The sequence below is a fragment of the Dipodomys merriami genome, unplaced genomic scaffold, assembly GCF_024711535.1.
Source record: "Dipodomys merriami isolate MVZ:Mamm:240054 unplaced genomic scaffold, mDipMer1.0.p SCAF_42, whole genome shotgun sequence".
Lineage (NCBI taxonomy): Eukaryota > Metazoa > Chordata > Mammalia > Rodentia > Heteromyidae > Dipodomys > Dipodomys merriami.
In genome coordinates this window covers 2,829,666-2,849,651 of record NW_027205826.1, presented here as the reverse complement: position 1 = coordinate 2,849,651, position 19,986 = coordinate 2,829,666, and the positions used below count along the sequence as shown (strand labels likewise).

Genomic DNA, 19,986 nt, shown 5'->3' with positions numbered 1-19,986 from the left:
CAAGGGGATGTAAGTAGGTGAGTTAGACATCACTGCTGCTACTCTAACGCCTCCGTTTAAAACTGTTATTTAAAGTTAGGCAAGAGAAGCCAGGTGCTAGTAGCTCACACCTGTAATCCTGGCTGAGGTCTGGTGATCATGGTTCAAAGCCAGCCCAGGCAGGAAACTCTGTGAGACTCTTATCTCCAATAAACCACCAGAAAACTAGAAATAGCGCTGTGGCTCAAGTGGCAGAGCGCTAGCCTTGAGCTGAAGAGCTGAGGGACAGCGCCCAGGCCCAGCGTTCAAGCCCTAGGATGGACCCAAAAAAAAAAAAAAAAGTTAGGCAAGGGGGGGAAAAAGATAACAGAGTGAAGAATTCATTGTATGTTTATTCACAAGAATTCATTGTATGTTTATTATTCACAGTTAATCACTACCTACCAAATGCTATCCGCAGTTAAAGGATTAAGTACATAGGTCTTTTTATTTAAACACTGATTTTTTTTTAAATATATACACACAAAACTTAGTTCAGCAAGGCTTCATGATATACACCAATTCCAAAATAAAACAATCAAATGGTCCAGGTGTGAATGCCAGGGATTCCTTTTGTTGATCATCAGCAGAGAAAGGAGAAGCAGGAGGAGCCAGGAGAGGTGAGAATGCTCCTCTCCTCCTGGTCTTGGGGCACTGAGAATCTACCTCTACAGATTCTCAAGAACACAAAGGTCCATTCCTGGGGAGAGGCTGAAGGGAGCTTTGCTCTCGTTATGAGGAGGACTGGGTGGGGAGGGGACAGGCACATTACTAAGGGACCAAAAGCTGGCAGAGAGGCAGAGCTTTGGGGTGGCCTTGGCTTTCCTGTCCTTCCCACTGTCCCTGCCTCTCACCATGGACTAGGGGGAGCAGCTGCAGATGCGGTCCACAGGGTGTGGAGACCATCCTGCCACTTCTCGCTGCTGCCTTACTGCTTACCTGACGAGTTAGGGGAGCCATAGGTGAAAGGCAGGACCTGATTTAAGCATAAGGAAAAAAAGCAAATCCTGTTTCCACCCAGTGTAGAACTACAGTAGGACCTGTGACAGTCAGGTAAGGACAATTTGGGTGCTTCTTTTCCCCTCAGACTTGCCGTGGCTCCATGGACTTGTGCCTGGGGGGCTGGGGGGTGGTGGCGGCAGGAGGGATATCTCTGGGAGCAGAGGGACAGGACACACCTGAGATCTGGAAACCAAGACTCCGCTGCCCTTGAAATCTGGCCAGATGCACCCAGTGAGTTAGAGCTGCGACCACCCCCGCTGCAGCTGGCTACCACCCCTTCCCCTTGGAGGGGCTCCCAAATATTAAAGCTGAGCCTGCATCGCTGGCTGGGCCCAGGCAGATCGCTCACGCCCTCTACCATTCCCACCTGTCTCCTTCTCTACCCTGCTTCCCCCTCCTCCAGGGGGAATTATTTACAGAGCAGGAGACAAACTGGGCGAAAAGCTCTGGACTGTCTTTAACTTATTTTACAACAAAACAAATTAAAAAAACACCACTCATAAGCAACCTTTGAAATAAGAAAAAAGGCACTATGCAAAACAACATCGCCAACGGCATCTGGAGGAGACAGTGGAAAGCGGGCAGGCTTGCGGCCCAAGTGGCCAGACTCTTGGGAGGTCACAGGGCTTTGGGGGCAGGGGCCTCCCCCCCCCCTCTAATTCCCACTGTGAAGAAGGGTTAGGGGGACAGGCAGAGGTCCTCTTCTGGAGGAGGGGGGGCTCCAACAAAGGCCCCAGGCTGCCCTGCCCACTCCTTTTTGTGTGTATATATGAAGAACACAGGCTGTTCTTTCTGTCATTTCCACCAAAACAGACATTTTGCATAGAGAAAATACCAGCCCGCTTGGTTTCTTTTCTTTTATTATTGGCATCAGCTGGGGCTATATGCGGCCTTAAACGTCATGCACTGAGGACAGGAGAAAAAGGATGAGAAAAAGGACACAGGAGGCAAACAGGAGCAGCGGTGAGAATCTGTAATAAAAACTCTTCTTAATTCATAGGTAAGTTTTGGCATTTTTGATATCCAACGCCCCTTCCCACCCCCACCCCCCCAAAGTTGCAACCAAAGTGAGATGGTCACCAGCGTGACCCAGCCAGGTGTTCTCCACTCCCCGCAGGAGGCAGCTTGTGGGGAGATTTCATTTGTATGTTTTCAACTTTCCACTTTCTTTAAATAATCTGTCTGGCTTGTTAGACGTTCCGGTTCACCGGAGTGACGTAATTGCGAGGAAACATGCCGGTCTGCCCGTGGCAAGCCCCCTTCCACCAATTGGGGTCAGAGTTATCCATGACGTGGATGAAGTCTCCCCGGCGGAAGCCCAGCTCACCATCCTCCTGGGGGTCAAAATCAAAGAGGGCCTGCACGTACGTGGGCTGCTGCAAAAGAGGAGCAGGGAGACACAGGCGTCTTGATTCCCAATTCTGCCACAGCTGCCCCTGCAGGCTGGCGGTGCACACGTCCCTCTGCTGTCACTACCCATATGCCCCACGGCTAACTTTTTTTTTTTTGCTGGTCCTGGGGCTTGAACTCAGGGTCTTGGCTCTGTCTCTGAGCTGCTTTTTGTTCAAGACTGGCACTCTATCACTTGAACTTCTGGCTTTTCTAAGTAGTTTATCGGAGATAAGTCTCAAAGACTTTTCTACCTACTCTGGCTTCGAACCACAATCCTCAGCTCTCAGCTTCATGAGTTGCTAGGATTACAGGCGTAAGCCACTGACGCCATGTTGCCCCATTTATCCTTATACATTCTAAGTTTGCCCTTATGAAAGTTCACAATATTTCATGCTCCAAATACAATAAGACACATCTCACTGAGGAGGGCCCAAGGGGCCACATTATTAAGTAAGGAGCAGAAGAATGGGGTGGGGGTTCTCTGAAAATATTTGCACTCCTATCACTCACTTAAGGTTTGATAGATTTAAAAGGTCTAGAAGTGTAGTAAAACAAGGTGCTCCTTGGGTATCAGTAGTGAGGGTGGACCCCACACCTCGTCAACACGGCTTGCCTTGCCACCTGCTCCCGGGGCAGAACAGGTGGGAGAGAATGTATAAGGGGCTATCTCCCAGAGAAAGCCTAGCAGCACAGCCTTCCAGATGCACTTGCCATGTTATTCCACACTACAGACGTTCAATGTAAATTAGGGCAGCCGTAACCTGGAGAAGGGCTGCCCTGGCTCTGCAGAGCTCCTTCCTCGTGCTGGAAGAGGTCTCGGCTCAGTCTTACCTGTGGCACTTGTTCTATGTCTCGCAGGAATATCTGCTGGTTCCTGGACACGGATGTCGATCTATGGTAATCTACCAGCTCATTCAAAGAATTGAACTTCACCACCCAGAGGAAATACTTTCCAGCTCCATCACGGAGCACCTTGAAGTGCTGCACGTCATTACCGAACCTGGGGAGGCGCAGAGAACACATGTGAGCTGGCCAAAGGCTCCATCCTGCCATGTCAGGACTGCCCATACAGTAGGTGCTGAGAGGCACTTCTCACTGCTCGAGGACACCCCTTGCCTATTGGCTGGGGAGAGCGAGGCATTTGCCAGGCATCTTCGGGCTGTCTCCATGACTGACCATCACCAGTAATAATGAGAAGAATCCGCAGAGAGGGAAACATCATCCACCGTCAGATCTCGAAGATGTCTGTCCTAACACCAAATAATAGCTCCTTAAAAAAAATAAAGTCAGGCCCTGGTGGCTCATGCCTGTAATCCTAGCTACTCAGGAGGCTGAGATCTGAGGATCACGGTTCAAAGCCAGCCCAGGCAGGAAAGTCCATGAGACTCTTATCTCCAATAAACCACTAGAAAACTGGAAGTGGCGCTGTGGCTCAAGTGTTAGAGCACTGGCCTTGAGCTGAAGAGCTGAGGGACAGCTCCCAAGCCGAGTTCAAGCCCCATGACTGACAAAAAAACAACAAAAAACAAAGATTGTGGCTTATCTTCCTTTAAAAAAAAAAAAGTTGGAAGTGGCACTGTGGTTCAAGTGGTAGAGTGCAAGCCTTTTGTACAAAAGCTCAGGAACAGTGCTCAGGCATGAGTTCAAGCCCCAGGATGAGAAAGAAAGAAAAAGGAAAAAAGTGACATTCAAACACTATAAAATAGATGATGAGAAAAAGGTAAGAAGAAATTAGAAGTTTTGCCATAATTCTCCTGGGACAGGGAATGGTTAAAAGTTGTGCTTTTACTAGGTGCTGGTGACTCACACTTGTAATCTAGCTACTCAGGAGGCTGACATCTCAGGATCACCAATCCAAGCCAGTCCAGGCAGGAAAGTCCAGGAGATTCTTATCTCCAACAAACTACTCAGAAAAAGCAGGAAGTGGCTCTGAGGCTAAAGTGGTAGAGCATTAGCCTTGAGCAAAAGAAGTGCGGGAACAGAGGCCAGGCTCAGAGTTCAAACTCCAGGGCTGGGAAAAAAGAAAAAAAGAAAAAAAGTTGTGCTTTCATTCAGAATGTTAGCTATGTTCCCTTTTCAGGTGAAAAAGGTCTCAGAATAGGCTGGACACGGTAGTACTTCTCTGTAATCCCAGCACTTAGGAGGCTGCTGCAGTTTGACTGTTGGCTGGTTGCCAGTTTGAGGCCAGCCTGGGTTACACAGTGAGACCTCTTCTCAAAACAAAGAAGCATTAAAGGTCTCAGATCAAATGACTTTCAGGGACAATAAATAAATAAGGCCCAGGGCTGGGAAGGTGGCTCGGTAGAGTGCTTGCCTTGCATGCATGAAGCCCTGGGTTCCATTCCTCAGCACCACATAAGCAGAAAAAGCAGGAAGTGGCACTGTGGCTCAAATGGTAGAATGCTAGCCTTGAGCTGAAGAGCTGAGAGCCAGCACCCAGGCCCAGAGTTCAAGCCCCATGACTACCCAAAAAATAAACAAGGCCCAGCTATCAGAGAAACAACAGCTGCCTTATTGGGTAACATGCTTCCTTTTGCACTGGTCAGCAAAAAAAAGCAGCAAGTGTGACTGACTGGTGCTGACCCAAGGTGTTTGCCACAGTGTCACAGTGTCACCTGACCTGGACAGGAGATCACGGAGAGCTCTGTGTCCTGGTGAATGACAAGCCCTCAAGAGGAAACGGGCATTTGTAAAATGAATGGAGTACCCCTCTGTTTATCCTGAAAGCTTGGAAAAAAACAGATGATTCCTACAGATAATCCAGCAGGTGGCAGCACTGAACACAAGACATCCACTTTGCAAACTGCAATCGGTCCCCCTTATCCTTGGGAGATTTGTCGCAAGACCCTCAGAAGACGTCTGGAAGCACAGATGACACCAATGCTTACTGTATCTGCTCTGCATACTACACATACAACGTTTTCTCCCTCTACCACAACCCTAGGGCAAAGCTTAGCTTTCAGTAAAAGATTAATAATAAGAAATAGAACAATTTCCTGAACTAAGTTATTTCTGGGAAAAAGTGACTTCTGGAATCTCCCACTTAGTATTTTCAGACTGCAGCTGATCTTAGGAACTGCAGATTAGCGAGGCTACCGGCCTGCGTCTCTGTGCTACATAGCAACATGGACAGCAAGGGCTTTGGGAGGAAGGTCACCCTCACAGAACACCACGCGCCACCTCCAAAGCCAGCTTGTCCCGTGTGAGGCAGCGGCTTCTGACACAAAGCATTATGTCAGCCAGTGTCAGTCTGCAACACTCTTATCACCCAGCCACATCTCCAGTCCACTCAGTGTTGCAGATCAAGACCAAACATCTAGAAACTAGAAGTATCTCAAAGGCCTGATGTTGCTTCAACTCCCTTTGGGAAGACATTTGTGTTGTTAAAAGGCAGCAATGACATCTGCTTTGTTTTTAGCTTCTGAAACAACAAATACATTAACTCCCTAAAAGTCTTTTTTTTTTTTTTTGGTGCTGGTACTGGGACTTGAACTCAGGACTTACACTGTCCCTTAGCTTATTTGCTCAAGGCTGGTGCTCTATAACTTGAGTCAGTTTCTTTTCTGCTTTTTTGATGGTTAACTTGAGGTCAGTGTCTCCTGGACTTTCAGCCTGGGCTAAAACAGCAATCCTCAGATTTCAGCCTCCTGAGTAGCAAGATTATAAGTGTGAGCCACAAGGCCTCACTCCTAAAAGATTTTATCTGATAGAAGGGAACAGCTTGTCCTTCCCTAGCACCGGTGGTGGGAGCTGTGCTGTGATGGCTGGGCAGACAGCCCGCCCCCCAGCTCAAGTGGGCTGCCCAGTCCTGCCGGCCCCACCCACTGCTTAAACGCTTGTAGTCTAGTCGGGGAAGTGGAAGACAGCAAAACAGATGACCCACAAGCTAAGGAGAAGCATACAAATGCTAATTCCACAACCCACCTCACCAGGATCCTCATTAGACCCTCACTTCTGCTTGTTCAATCAAATGCTTCAAAAAGCCCTCGTTACAAGAGGGGTGATTATTACGTTGTGTTAGGAATCAAAGACAACTGTACTATAGATATATTTGAAGCACCACAAACCTACCACAATCATACATTTTAATCTACATTTCAAAAAGACAGGTAGTACATTTTTGAAATTGGAAGTCTTATGCTTTACTTTCATTTGTTAATGAAAACTGGTTTATAGCTTTCCTTTAAAAAAACTTCTAATGGAAGTAATCTATAACAAAATAGTAATCTGAATGTTTAACCTAATCACCTGCTTATAAATGGTGAAATGATTTTTTTATGATTCCCGAGGGTTTCCTATGAAATATATTAACTAGAAAAAAGCTGAAAGTGACAATTGAACTTGAAATCCTCTTCCAGAGATGAAGAGTAAGTTGGTCTAGAATCCTTAAAAAAGTTCCAGTTTTTACTTGGTATGTGATTCTCAGGGTAGTATGATTCCCAAGGGAAAGTAAGCCCCCAAATCTCTAGTGGTTCCAGGCCTGGTGGCTCATGCCTTCAATCCCAGCTTCTCGGGAGGTAAAAACTGGAAGGAGTGAGGTTGGAGTCCAGGTCAAATTCCTTGGACCCTTTTCGAGTTAATATGACAGGTGCAAGACAGGCTGGAGCTATCCGATAAAGGCAAGGAAAGGCAGCTGCACAGCCACCCACCAGACACACCGAAGGCCGTAGAGGAGTGGTAGGGACGGGGGAATAGCAGCTGCAGCAGACTCTGTAGTTCAAAACTCTTTAATGGGCTGGGAACATGGCTTTTTGATAGAGTGCTTGCCTAGCATGTGTGAAGCCTTGGGTTCGATTCCTCAGGACCACATAAATAGACAATCCCAGAAGTGGTGCTGTGGCTCAAGTGGTAGAGAGCTAGCCTTAAGCAAAAGCAGCTCAGGGACAGTGCCCAGGCCCTGAGTTCAAGCCCAGGACTGGCAAAAAAACAAAAAAAATCAAACTCACAAAAAAACTCTTCTATAGAACCATGTCTTCATTCTAAACCCAGCACTGCTAGAACTTTTAGAAGAGCCAACAATTAGGCTTTTAATGTAGAGTTAAAATACCAGTTAGATTAAGCCTCTTCCACTTTGTGTGTTGCCAGTCACCTGACCAATGGCTGCTCAGGTTTAATCAGCCCAAGCCAGGGGTGCGGTGGCTCCAGCAGGAAATACTTACTTGACGGAGAGGGAAAAATCGCCAGGAGCACTCTCGCTCTCTCGGATTAGAAAGGCCCCATCGTGCCGCTGTTTGCTAAGCATCTCTTCTGCCTTGGCTCTGGGGATTTTGCCAAAAAACCACCTAAGGAAGGAAGGCAAGCCAGTCAACATCTGCTTCCCCACAAAGAAACGGGATGTTCCGCCTTAAATGTCAGCAGCAGACACTCCTTCCAGAGGAAGAGGCTCGCCCTTTACCCTCTGGTCTTATGGTGCCCAATGCACACTGACATTAGCTCCCATCCTTCCTGAGGGATGGGCTCTCCACAGCTTCTCCCCACGCTCCTTCCCACAATGCCTCAAGACACTATCATAGGCTGCTCTTTCTGGGGAGAGAAACAAGAATGGGCTTCAGGAACCAAAGCCCCCAAGTCTCTGAAAGACACTAGGAAAAACCCAGGCCTGAAAATGGCAGCACAGGGCAGACCATAGAGGGAGAGCCAGGTGGTTCTTCCAGTAAGCTGGCTAAGGAAGAGCACTGCACTGCAGGAACAGGGCTGTGGGGGAGGGATGCTTCGAGGCCCAGAAGTTGGAGGCAGAACTGAGAGCCAAAGGGAAGAAGCCTGTACCTTTGCAGTTGAATGTTGCAACGTGCCATGGACTCCTTAATCTGTTGCAACCAGTAGCAATGCAATAATGGAGACCAGGCCATGGAACTGAGCTTTGGGGTACAGGGGACCTGTAGCCTTCCGCCAGCAACAGATCCCAACATTCCATTAACCAAGGTTTTTTATTGGTCTTGTGCAAGGAAGTAAGATACAAACTTCAACATGCGACAATATTTCATATACAAGTGGTAGGTGACCTTCTTATTCTGGGAAGGAGAGCTGAATAGTAAACAGCCTTCAATTTGCATAAACCTAAGTCTACCCTTAGGTTCCCACACAGTTTAGGGTAGAATCTGAGTTTCCCTTAAGCCAGGATTGACCTTTCCAGGAAAACAGCTTTCTAGAGTGTACTGGGAGAAGGCATTCCAATTCACAATCCTTTTGGGGGTCTCACAGCCTGGATTTTCAGGCTCTCACAGTAGAAAGTCAATATTCCACTTGGGTCTAACATCAACAGAAAGGGGGTTTCTATTCACTGAAAGGCAACGGACATAACTAGAAAGCTACCAACGTCCGGCTTGGCTTTGGCTTCTTTTAAAGAAAGTAAAATGTCTTTTTTTTTTTTTTGGGTCCGGTCGTGGGGCCTGAACTCTGGGCCTGGGCACTGTCCCATAGCTCTTCAGCTCAAGGCTAGCGCTCTACCACTTGAGTTACAGCGCCACTTCCGGGTTTTTTCTTTTTGCTTATGTGGTGCTGAGGAATCGAACCCAGGGCCTCAGGCATGCAAGGCAAGCACTCTACCACTCAGCCAACTTCCCAGCCCCGTAAAATGTCTTAAGGAAAGCAAAAAGGTTAAAGATTCTTCTCAGTGCCTCTCTCTGGGGTCATAGCTCAGCAGATGGCTTGCAGGCCATCAGAAAGAGGTTGGGAATATAGTTTAGTGAGGGTGTGCACGTCCCCCCTCCACACTATCATCTTCAAAAGACTACCTGAAAAGTTAAGATTCATTTTTCTCATTTGAAAGAGTTATAGTTGGGTGCTTATACCTGTAATCCTAGCTACTCAGGAGGCTGAGATCTGAGGATCGAGGTTCAAAGCCAGCCTGGGCAGAAAAAATCTGTGTGATTCTTATCTCCAATAAACCACCAGAAAACTAGAAATGGCATTGTGACTTAAGTGGTAGAGTGCTCGCCTTGAGCTGAAGAGCTCAGGGACAGTGCCCAAGCCCAGAGTTCAAGCCCCATGACTAAAACAAAAACAAACAACAAAAAAGAATAATAACGTCTTTGGTTCCTAATGCTAGTTTGCTTTGACCAGAAGAAAGAGTGGCTGAATTCAGAGAAAACTGGGAGGAACTGACCTATATGGTTCACAGGTGTGTGTGTGTGTGTGTGTGTGTGTGTGTGTGTATCTGTATGTATGTGTGTATGTGTGTGTGTCTGTATGTATGTTTGTGTGTGTGTGTGTGTGTAAGCATGTTTCCTTCCATTTCAAAAGAAAACCACTACTAATTAGTATGGAGGGAAAAATAATTAGGAAAGGACATTTTTTTCCACAATCATTTTCAATGTTTTACTATTAAAAAAAAAAGCAAAGCCATTTATTCATAGCTCAGATTTATCTTTTTTTCTTTTCTGTTGCTAGATCAGGATTCCAACTCATGGACACTTTGCTTAATGGCTGATGTTCTAACCAAATGGAGCCATGCTTCCCACCCCTAAGATTTATCTTTTGTGGTAACTGCAAATTAACATTTGCATTTAACATGCAAATGATAAAACAAAGTTGGAAACAAAGTGCTACAAGATGTTTCCAAGAGCCAGGCGCTGGTGGCTCACACCTGTAATCCTAGCTACTCAGGAGGCTGAGATCTGAGGATCGCGGTTCAAAGCCAGCCCGGGCAGGTTTATCTCCAATAAACCACCAGAAAACCGGAAGTGGCGCTGTAGCTCAAGTGGTAGAGTGCTCGCCTTGAGCTGAAGAGCTGAGGGACAGCGCCCAGGCCCAGAGTTCAAGCCCCACGACCGACAAAAAAAAAAAAAAAAAAAAAAAAAAAAAGATGTTTCCAAGCAGACACTGTGGGGGAAACAGGCTATACTGCAGGAGATAGCTGGAAACTGTCCACCAGAACCTGAACATCCCCAAACCTAGTGCAGGTGTCACTCTCACTTTGTAGGCTTTGATGCCAGGCTGCACACTCTGTACAACTTGTCCTCTTGCTTCTACAAATACTCAGGGGAATCCTGCAGGGCCCAGGAACCAGGTCACACCAGAGTAATGCTGTCTTAACAGAGCAGCCGGCTCTCAGAGGATGAAAGGAGGGCACAGAAACATTTTCTGGTCACTGGTGCTTTTGAGGGCTAGGCGGGCTTGTGTGCAGTGTGCATGTGACTGGTCTAGAGAAAGGACACACAGGGACATGCTCTCACTCCTGGACTATAGTGGGTAGGGGTGAAGGTTCTCAAAATGGAGTAGAGCACCAGCCACACAAGGCAAGCGAGCTGAGCAAGTACTAGGTCCTGAGTTCAAACCCTAGTACTGAAAAAAAGGAACAAAGGAAGGAAAGAAGGAAAGAAAGAAAGGAAGGAAGGAAAGAAGGAAGGAAGGAAGGAAGGAAGAAAGGAAGGAAGGAAGGAAGGAAGGAAGGAAGGAAGGAAGGAAGGAAGGAAGGAAGAGAAGTTCCCAAATCTATTCCTGTTATAACAAATGGAAGGTGGACACCAATGGCTCACACCTATAATCTTAGCTACTCAGGAGGTTGAGACCTGAGGATCATGGTTCAAAGCTAGCCTGGGCAGGAAAGTAGATGACACTCTTACCATCAATTAACAAACAAAAAGCTGCAAGCAGAGCAGGGACTCAAGTAACAGGGCATCAGCCTTGAGTGAAAAAGCTCAGGGAAAATGCCCAAGCGTCAGAGCCCAAAAATCCAGGCTGTGAGACCCCCAAAAGGATTGTGAATTGGAATGCCTTCTCCCAGTACACTCTAGAAAGCTGTTTTCCTGGAAAGGTCAATCCTGGCTTAAGGGAAACTCAGATTCTACCCTAAACTGTGTGGGAACCTAAGGGTAGACTTAGGTTTATGCAAATTGAAGGCTGTTTACTATTCAGCTCTCCTTCCCAGAATAAGAAGGTCACCTACCACTTGTATATGAAATATTGTCACATGTTGAAGTTTGTACCTTATTTTCTTGCATAAGACCAATTAAAAACATTGGTCAGGGGCTGGGAAGGTGGTTCAGTGGTAGAACGCTTGCCTTGCATGCCTGCGGCCCTGGGTTCCATTCCTCAGCACCACATAAGCAAAAAGAAAAAAGCCGAAGTGGCACTGTGGCTCAAGTGTTAGAGCGCTCGCCTTGAGCTGAAGAGCTGAGGGACAGCACCCAGGCCCAGAGTTCAGGCCCCATGACCGGACCCAAAAACGAAACAAAACAAAACAAAACAAAAACCTTGGTTAATGGAATGTTGGGATCCGTTGCTGGTGGAAGGCTACAGGTCTCTTGGTTCTTCAAACATTAGTTGCATGGTCCCGTCTCCCTTATTGTGTGGTTCCAGGTCACTACGGATTAAGGGGCACCAGGTAGGTTGTGACACCCAGGCCTTTAGTTCAAGCCCCAAGACCATCACAAATAAATAAGGTAAGAAATAAAAAATAGAAAATAAAAAAGAAAATTGGTTAAGAGACTATTTCATTAAAAAAGATTTCTTGTGAATACATACACTCTCTGATTCTTTGAAAGAGAATGAGCAAGAGGACAATTACACTGCACTGGTTCTTTCTTTCTCTCTCCTTTTTTTTGGTCAGTCATAGGGCCTGAACTCTGGGCCTGGGCGCTGTCCCTCAGCTCTTCAGCTCAAGGCTAGCACTCTACCACTTGAGCCACAGTGCCACTTCCGGCTTTTTCTGCTTATGTGATGCTGAGGAATCAAACCCAGGGCCTCATTCAAGCGAGGCATGAACTCTACCACTGAGCCACCTTTCTAGCCCTTTCCCTTTTTTTTCTTGTCAGTCATGGGGCTTGAACTCTGGGCCTGGGCACTGTCCCTCAGCTCTTCAACTCAAGGTGAGCGCTCTACCACTTGAGCCACCGTGCCATTTCTGGTTTTCTGGTGGTTTACTGGAATGAGTCTCAAAGACTGTCCTGCCTGGGCTAGCTTTGAACCTCGATCCTCAGATCTCAGCCTCCTGAGTAGCTAGGATTACAGGAGTTAAGTCACCAGCGCCCAATTGTTCCTTTCCCTTTCCTCCCCTCCCTTCCCCTTCTTTTTTTCCCCGTCCTGGGGCTTGAACTCAAGTCCTGGGCACTGTCCCTAAGTTTCTTTTGCTCAAGGTTAGCATTCTACCACTTGAGCCACAGTGCTACTTCCAGCTTTTTCTGTTTATGTGGTACTGAGGAATTAAACCCAGGGCTTCATGCATGCTAGGCAAGCACTCTACCACTAAGCCACATTCCAGACCTGTACTGGTTATTTCTGAGATAGGGATTTGCTTTCTGCTCAGAGTCATACATCTGAACTTTGGTCTGCCTAAAAGAAATGCTTTCTTTTCTTTTCTTTTTTTTTTCTTAAGGTCTGGAACTGGGACTTGAACTCAGTTCCTGATGCTTTGGCTCACTGGCTAGCAACTCTACCAACTGAGCCACAGTTCCAACTCCTTTTTTGGGGGGGGGCAGTCATGGGGCTTGAACTCTGGGCCTGGGTGCTGTCCCTCAGCTTTTCAGCTCAAGGCCAACACTCTACCACTTGAGCCACAGTGCCACTTCCAGTTTTCTGGTAGTTTACTGGAGATAATAGTCTTACTGACTTTCTTGTCTGGGCTGGCTTTGAACCACGATCCTCAGATCTCAGCCTCCTGAGTAGTTAGGATTACAGGCATGAGCCACCGGCACCCAGCTTTTTTTTTATGATTTCTAATATAACTGGGATAATTAGGCATACAACCATACCTTGCTGCTTCTACTGAGATGGAGTTTCACACTGTTCTGCTTTGGTCAGCCTAAAACCTTGATCCTCCTGATATCACCTTCTCTAGCAGGACTATTCTTGAACCACGATCCTTTTAAATAAGTTAGGATTTGAGGTTGAGCCTAAAACATCCTATGTTGTTTATATATGACCCATAACTGAAGACTTTTTTTTTTAGTACTAGGGATTGAAGGAAGGGCCTTATGTAGGCACTGTACCATTTGAGCCCTGCCTCTCAGTACACACACACACACACACACACACACACACACACACACACACACACACACACACACACACACACACACACACACACACACACGCACGCACGCACACCTTTTTTTCCCTTTTTCCTTTTTTTTTTTTTGGTCAGTTGTGGGGCCTGAACTCTGGGCCTGGGCGTAGTCCCTCAGCTCTTCAGCTCAAGGCTAGCGCTCTACCACTTGAGCCACAGCGCCAATTCCAGCTTTTTTTTTTTTTCTGCTTCGTGGTGCTGAGGAATCGAACCCAGGGTCTCATGCATGCAAGGCAAACGCTCTACCACTGAGCCAACTTCCCAGCCCCTTAATTTTTTTCAGTCATGGTGCTTGTACTTAGGGCTTGGGCACTATCCTTGAGCTTCTTTTGCTCAAGACTAGAGCTCTTCTACTTGAGCCACTTCTAACTTTTTGGTGCTCCACTTCTAACTTTTTGGTGCTTAACTGGAGGCAAGAGTCTCATCTTGTGAACTTTCTCGTCTGGGATAGCTTCTAACTGCGATCCTCAGATCTTATTGTTTAGGCTGGTCTCAACTTGCAGTTGTGTTGTCTTTACTGTGTAAGTGTTGGGATAACAGATAGGCAACACTCATGTACCTAGCTGGTGAATTAGAAATGTTTCTTTTCAGTGCCAGGAATCAAACCCAGGGATTCATGAATGCTAGGCAAGCACAGTATATTGAGTTACACCCACACTCCCAATGGGTGTTTAAAAATACCCAAAACCTTCCTAAATAGGAAAAAATAATATTTGGCAGGAGATGGAAGTGGCGCTGTAGCTCAAGTGGTAGAGCGCTTGCCTTGAGCTGAAGAGCTGAGAGACAGCGCCCAGGCCCAGAGTTCAAGCCTCACGGCCGACCAAAAAAAAAAAAAACAATCAAACAAATATTTGGCAGGAGAGGGCACAAAGCCTAAAATCTCTGCTATCTGGCATTTTATAGAGACACACTTTGATCAAGTGTGTAATCTGAAGGATGAATGAAGAAAACAGAAGAGGACATGTGGTCTGATCCAACAATTTGTCTCTCTCTTAGTAACTACTGTCCAATGCTTCTCCCAACACAGTACCTCCCATGAGCCTCTATGAAAACCCCACATACCCTGTAAAGCAAATTCTAAGACCAAGAGGCTGTAAGAATGTGGGAAATCTAAGAAATTCACACTCAGCTTCTTGAAGCTTCTGGTTTGCCACCATTGGTGCCTGCCCCTTTAGTAACCTGGGCAAGCTGCACGTTGATCCTCAGTCTTACATTACAGGGACCTCAAGTGAGTGGAAGTATCAAAGTATCATCCCACAGACAGAGATCTTGTAATCTTTTTTTTTTTTTTTTTGGGGGGGGGGTCCGGTTGTGGGGCCTGAACTCTGGGCCTGGGCGCTGTCCCTCAGCTCTTCAGCTCAAGGCAAGCGCTCTACCACTTGAGCCACAGCGCCACTTCCGGCTTTTTTTTTTGCTTATGTGGTGCTGGGGAATCGAACCCTGCACCTCATGCATGCAAGGCAAGCGCTCTACCACTGGGCCAACTTCCCAGCCCCTTTTCTTTTTTCTTATGTGGTGCTGAGGAATCGAAACCAGGGCCTCAGGCATGCAAGGCAAGCACTCTACCACTGAGCAACCTTCCCAGCCCCTTTTCTTTTTTCTTATGTGGTGCTGAGGAATCGAAACCAGGGCCTCAGGCATGCAAGGCAAGCACTCTACCACTGAGCAACCTTCCCAGCCCAAGATATAGTAATCTTATGTGCATACACAGTTCAAGATTTTGTGCAAAAGCACTTTTTTTTTTGGTCTGGCTGACTGTAAGGCTTGAATTCAGGGCCTGGGTGCTGTCCCTGACCTCTCTTGCTCAAGGCTAGCACTCTACCACTTTGAATCACAGTTCCACTTCTGGTTTTTGAGTGATTAATTGGAGACAAATAGTTTCACAGGGATTTTTTCTGCCCAGGCTGGCTTTGAACCATGATATTCAGATTTTAGCCTCTTGAGTAGCTAGGATTACAGGTGTGAGCCATCAGCACACTGCTATACTTTTGATTTTTTTTTGGGGGGGTCCAGTCGTGGGGCCTGAACTCTGGGCCTGGGCGCTGTCCCTCAGCTCTTCAGCTCAAGGCTAATGCTCTACCACTTGAGCCACAGCGCCACTTCTGGCTTTTTTCTTTTTGCTTATATGGTGCTGAGGAATAGAATCCAGGGCCTCAGGCGTGCAAGGCAAGCGCTCTACCACTGAGCCACCTTCCCAGCCCCAATATACTTTTGATTTTTATAATCAAGGCTTTCAGCCTTGAATATCAATTTAAAAATATTTGCTAAACTACTATGTACAAAAGCAAGCTACATGTTTCCAAGAATATAAAAGTAGAGGACATGAATTCTCTAAGGAATATAAGATCTTTTGTGGGAGCAAGGAGGGGGGAGATCCAACAAGATAGTACAAGTTCTAAAGAAAGATGAGACCAGCCTTCACTTTGTAATCACCCCATGAAACATTTATAAAAGAGCAATTAGGAGGTGCCTGGCTCTCTTCAAAGTAAAAAGAAATTTCTTTACCCCACTCCCCCCCCCCACTATTGGTATCTGTATGGTCCCTATATCACCATGAGGGCCAGCCCAACTCCTCTCCAGGCTAATGCCTCCTGGATGTGATCTCAAACAGCTGCCATGTGAACTATGTGGGAACTTTATTATACCATAAGTTAACTGCGGACTATAATGTCCTATTACCTTGCACAGTCCTGCCACAAAACAAGCACTCTGTAAGAGTTTGAACACAACTGGTAGTTTTATGGGAGACTTCTCGATCATTTACCTTGTTTTACAGAAGACAAATTGTTTTCCTAGAAGCGGCTCAGGATTTTTGTTTATAATGTCTTTACCTCTATAGATTACATGTATAGGAGAGGAGCAATACTCTTTTTTTGTTTCTGTTTTGCATTGTGAGACTTTCATAATGAACGCTGTATTAATCAATTACTGGCACTGAATAAAGATACTAGATGCTGTAGTAATTTGTAGAAGGAAGAATGAATTAGATGATCCTGAAAGTCTTTTTTAGCACTATGACCTATGTATGTCTATTTCATTATTTGGGGAAATAAGAACAGGCACAGGCCAGTGCCAGTGACTCATGCCTGTATTCCTAGCTACTCAAGTGACTGATATCTGAGGATCGTGGTTGGAAGCCAGCCCAGGCAGGAAAGTCTGTGAGACACTTATTTCTAATAAACTATTCAGAAGGGTCTGGGAAGGTAGTTCAGTGGTAGAGTGCTTTCCTTGCATGCATGAGGCCCTAGGTTCTATTCCTCAGCACAACATAGGCAGAAAAAGCTGGAAGTGGCACTGTAGCTCAAACGGTAGAGTGCTAGCCTTGAGCTGAAGAGCTAAGGGACAGTGTCCAGGTCCAGAGTTCAGGCCCCAGGACTGGTGGCGGGGGGGGGGGGGGGGGGGGGAGGGGGTGGACAAAAAAAAACACTCAGAAAAAAACAGGAAGTGGCGGGCTGGGAAGGTGGCTCAGTGGTAGAGTGCTTGCCTTGCATGCATGAGGCCCTGGGTTCAATTCCTCAGCACCACATAAGCAGAAAAAGCTGAAAATGGCGCTGTGGCTCCAGTGGTAGAGTGCTCGCCTTGAGCTGAAGAGCTGATGGACAGTGCCCAGGTCCAGAGTTCAAGCCCCACAACCAGAAAAACAAAACAAAACAAAACAGGAAGTGGTGCAGTGCCTCAAGTGGTAGAATGCTAGCCTTGAGCACAAAAAGACTCACAGTGTGCAGGATGGTCCTGAGTTCAAGCCAGAGCAAGCCAAAAAATAAAATAAAATAAAATAAAATAAAATAACAGGTAGTTGGGGGGAAGGGGGGGTGGGAGATGGGAAGGGATGGGAAGGGGAAACAAAGAAGGAGGCAACAATGCTTGACAAGAAGTGTACTCATTACCTTGCCCATGTAATTGTAACCCCTCTGTAAGGTATTTTCACAATTTTAAAAAAAACGTAAGCCGGGCGCTGGTGGCTCATGCCTGTAATCCTAGCTAATCAGGAGGCTGAGGTCTGAGGATCGCGGTTCAAAGCCAGCTCGGGCAAGAAAGACCGTGAGACTCCTATCTCCAATAAACCACCAGAAAACCAGAAGTGGCGCTGTAGCTCAAGTGGTAGAGTGCTCACCTTGAGCTGAAGAGCTGAGGGACAGCGCCCAGGCCCAGAGTTCAAGCCCCACGACCGACAAAAAAAAAAAAGTAAAATAAATAAATAAATAAAATCTTAAAAAAAAAAAAAAAAGCCAGAAGTAGTGCTGTGGCTCAAGTGGTAGGGCACTAGCCTTGAGCTGAAGAGCTGAGGGACAGCGCCCAGGTACAGAATTCAGCCCCCACAACTGGCAAAAAAAAAAAAAATAAATAAATAACAGGCAGAGCCAGGTGCTGTGGCTCACACCTATAATCCTTGCTACTCAGTAGGCTGAGATCTGGAGGATTTGGCTTCAAGTATAATCCACAAGAAAAGTTCACAAAGACTCCATTTCAATTAACTAGCTTCAAAAAGAGAAACAAAACAAAACAAAAATCTTGGGCTAGAGGTGTGGCTACATATGGTAATTCAAAAGAATTATGAAACACATCTAGCCCCAAGGGTTTTATTAAAAAAGAATTAAGGACTTGCTAAAGTATTGTTTTGTCTCTGAAGATCATTGACAGTTATTAATGTAAAATGCATACCATTGCTTTGGCCTTTTGGCTAAGATCAAGTGTAAAATGTACCATTATGGGGACGTGTGATGCAAGTGGTAAAGTGTTTGTTTAGCCTAGAAGGCATGAGGCCCCAAGTTCAATCCCCACTACCATTAAAAGGAAAGAAAGAAGAAAAAAGGCACATTATTACCATTGTACTCAGTATGCTTGGTTAATTTCTCTGGAAAGGCAGAACAAACAGTATGACACTCATTCCACTGGTCTCGATTTTAACAACTATACTCCAAGCAAACAGGTAGGTGGGTCACCTCCCTAGGAGACCAGAGGAGCTCAACTTACGGATGTGGTTTCATTTCTATGTAGTTCTTGGGAATGAAGCCGTCTTTCCCATTGAGCTCTGCCTTGTACCAGTTCTGATCACATTCTTCATTCAAAACCTAAAATGAAACAAGAGGGGGTGGGAAATCAACCTTCTTGTTTCCATTTTCAAAGGGTAGCCATCAGGTGCAATCTCATAAGTCTGTGAAAGATCTTCTTTGAAGCATTCTCAGCTATGTGGATATAAGACTCCTTATAACTGGTTCATTATGTAAGAACTCTGTGACAATTGAAAAGAAACTGTCTCTGGAAATGGAAGATCAGACTCCTAAACACCTAGAATTAAACTCAGTAAGAAAGCAAAAGAATGACAGGGAAAAATAATATACTCCTTTTTTTTTTTTTCTTTTTTTCTTGTGGTACTGAGGTCTGCACTTAGGACATCCCCTTTGAGTCCCATCCCTTGGTTGCAGATTAGCTTTTTGTTGTTGTTGTTGTTGGTTGTGGGGCCTGAACTCTGGGCCTGGGCACTGTCCCTCAGCTCTTCAGCTCAAGGCTAGTGCTCTACCACTTGAGTCACAGTGCCACTTCTGGCTTTTTCTGCTTATATGGTGCTAAGGAATCAAACCCAGGGCCTCATTCAAGCGAGGCAAGCACTCTATCACTGAGCCACCTTCCCAGCCCCAGATTAGTATTTTTTAAGAAAGAAAATTAGAGCAGATTTTGGAAAACACAAGACACTGACCCAAGAGAACAAAGGGAGTTTGACAGATAAAACAAGTTGGTGACCTAGGAGAGAGAGGTGTACTGTTCTGTAATAGCAAGCAGAACAGCTGTTAGCCCTCCTGGCAGATTCAGGAATGCACAGACCAATCCTGGGATTCCCCAATACATCCTCTAGGTTACTGCATGTATGGGTCATAGCCAAGAGGTTCTTGTGAGCATAGACATTTGCCCTTGTATGGGAAAACTATTTTAATGACTAAGTATGGCAAGTCCAACTCATGCTTCTAACCCTCAAGAGCCACACTGCGTTCAGGTTACTTAAATGCACACCTAATTACACAATTAGGGAAGATCTGGAGGTACTAAAACTAAATCATGGCATTCTGTAGATGTGAAAACAGATCTAGAAAAATGGCTCCGTAGGGTTATAAATGAATGACCTCATATAGCTAAGTCTCATACCCACATTTTCATACTCCAAATGAATGTTTTGTCCAATGATGCCTCCTATGAGGTACATGGACAAGCCAGGCTACCAGACTTACCTGTAGAGTAATAGGAGAAGCAGAAGAAAAGTAGGTAAAGTATAAAAGTCATGTTGTGAATTCTATGCCTCAAACAAAAGCCAAAAGGAAAAGCCATAACATTGCTATGTTAAAAGAGAGAGAGAGAGAGAGAAAAAGAGAGAGAGTGAGAGAGAGAGAGTTGTGAGCACAATCCCAAAATGGGCAGCAGAGGAAATGCTGAGTAGTACAGTGGTAGCTAATCTGTACTATAAAATAAAGTTCTAAAAGGAAGATAAGAGAGTCTCATGGACTTTGCAGCCCGTTTAAACCCAGACACTCTGATCTCAGCCTCCTGAGTAGCTAGGATTATAAGCAAGAGCTACC

The 19,986-nt window shown here is 46.0% G+C and overlaps 1 protein-coding gene across 1 annotated transcript in view; it reads right to left on the bottom strand.

Annotated features, from left to right (window-relative positions):
* Positions 1–353: 353 nt before the first annotated feature.
* Positions 354–19,986, bottom strand: part of Grb2 (growth factor receptor bound protein 2) — an 83,919-nt gene continuing 64,286 nt past the window's right edge. The window contains exons 3-6 of the mRNA XM_069993031.1: positions 18,392–18,489; positions 7,572–7,694; positions 3,244–3,412; positions 354–2,396 (exon numbers count right to left, since the gene is read on the bottom strand). Of these exons, the coding sequence (XP_069849132.1) occupies positions 2,211–2,396; positions 3,244–3,412; positions 7,572–7,694; positions 18,392–18,489 (576 nt within the window). The 3' untranslated portion in view covers positions 354–2,210. The remainder of the gene's footprint in view (positions 2,397–3,243; positions 3,413–7,571; positions 7,695–18,391; positions 18,490–19,986) is intronic.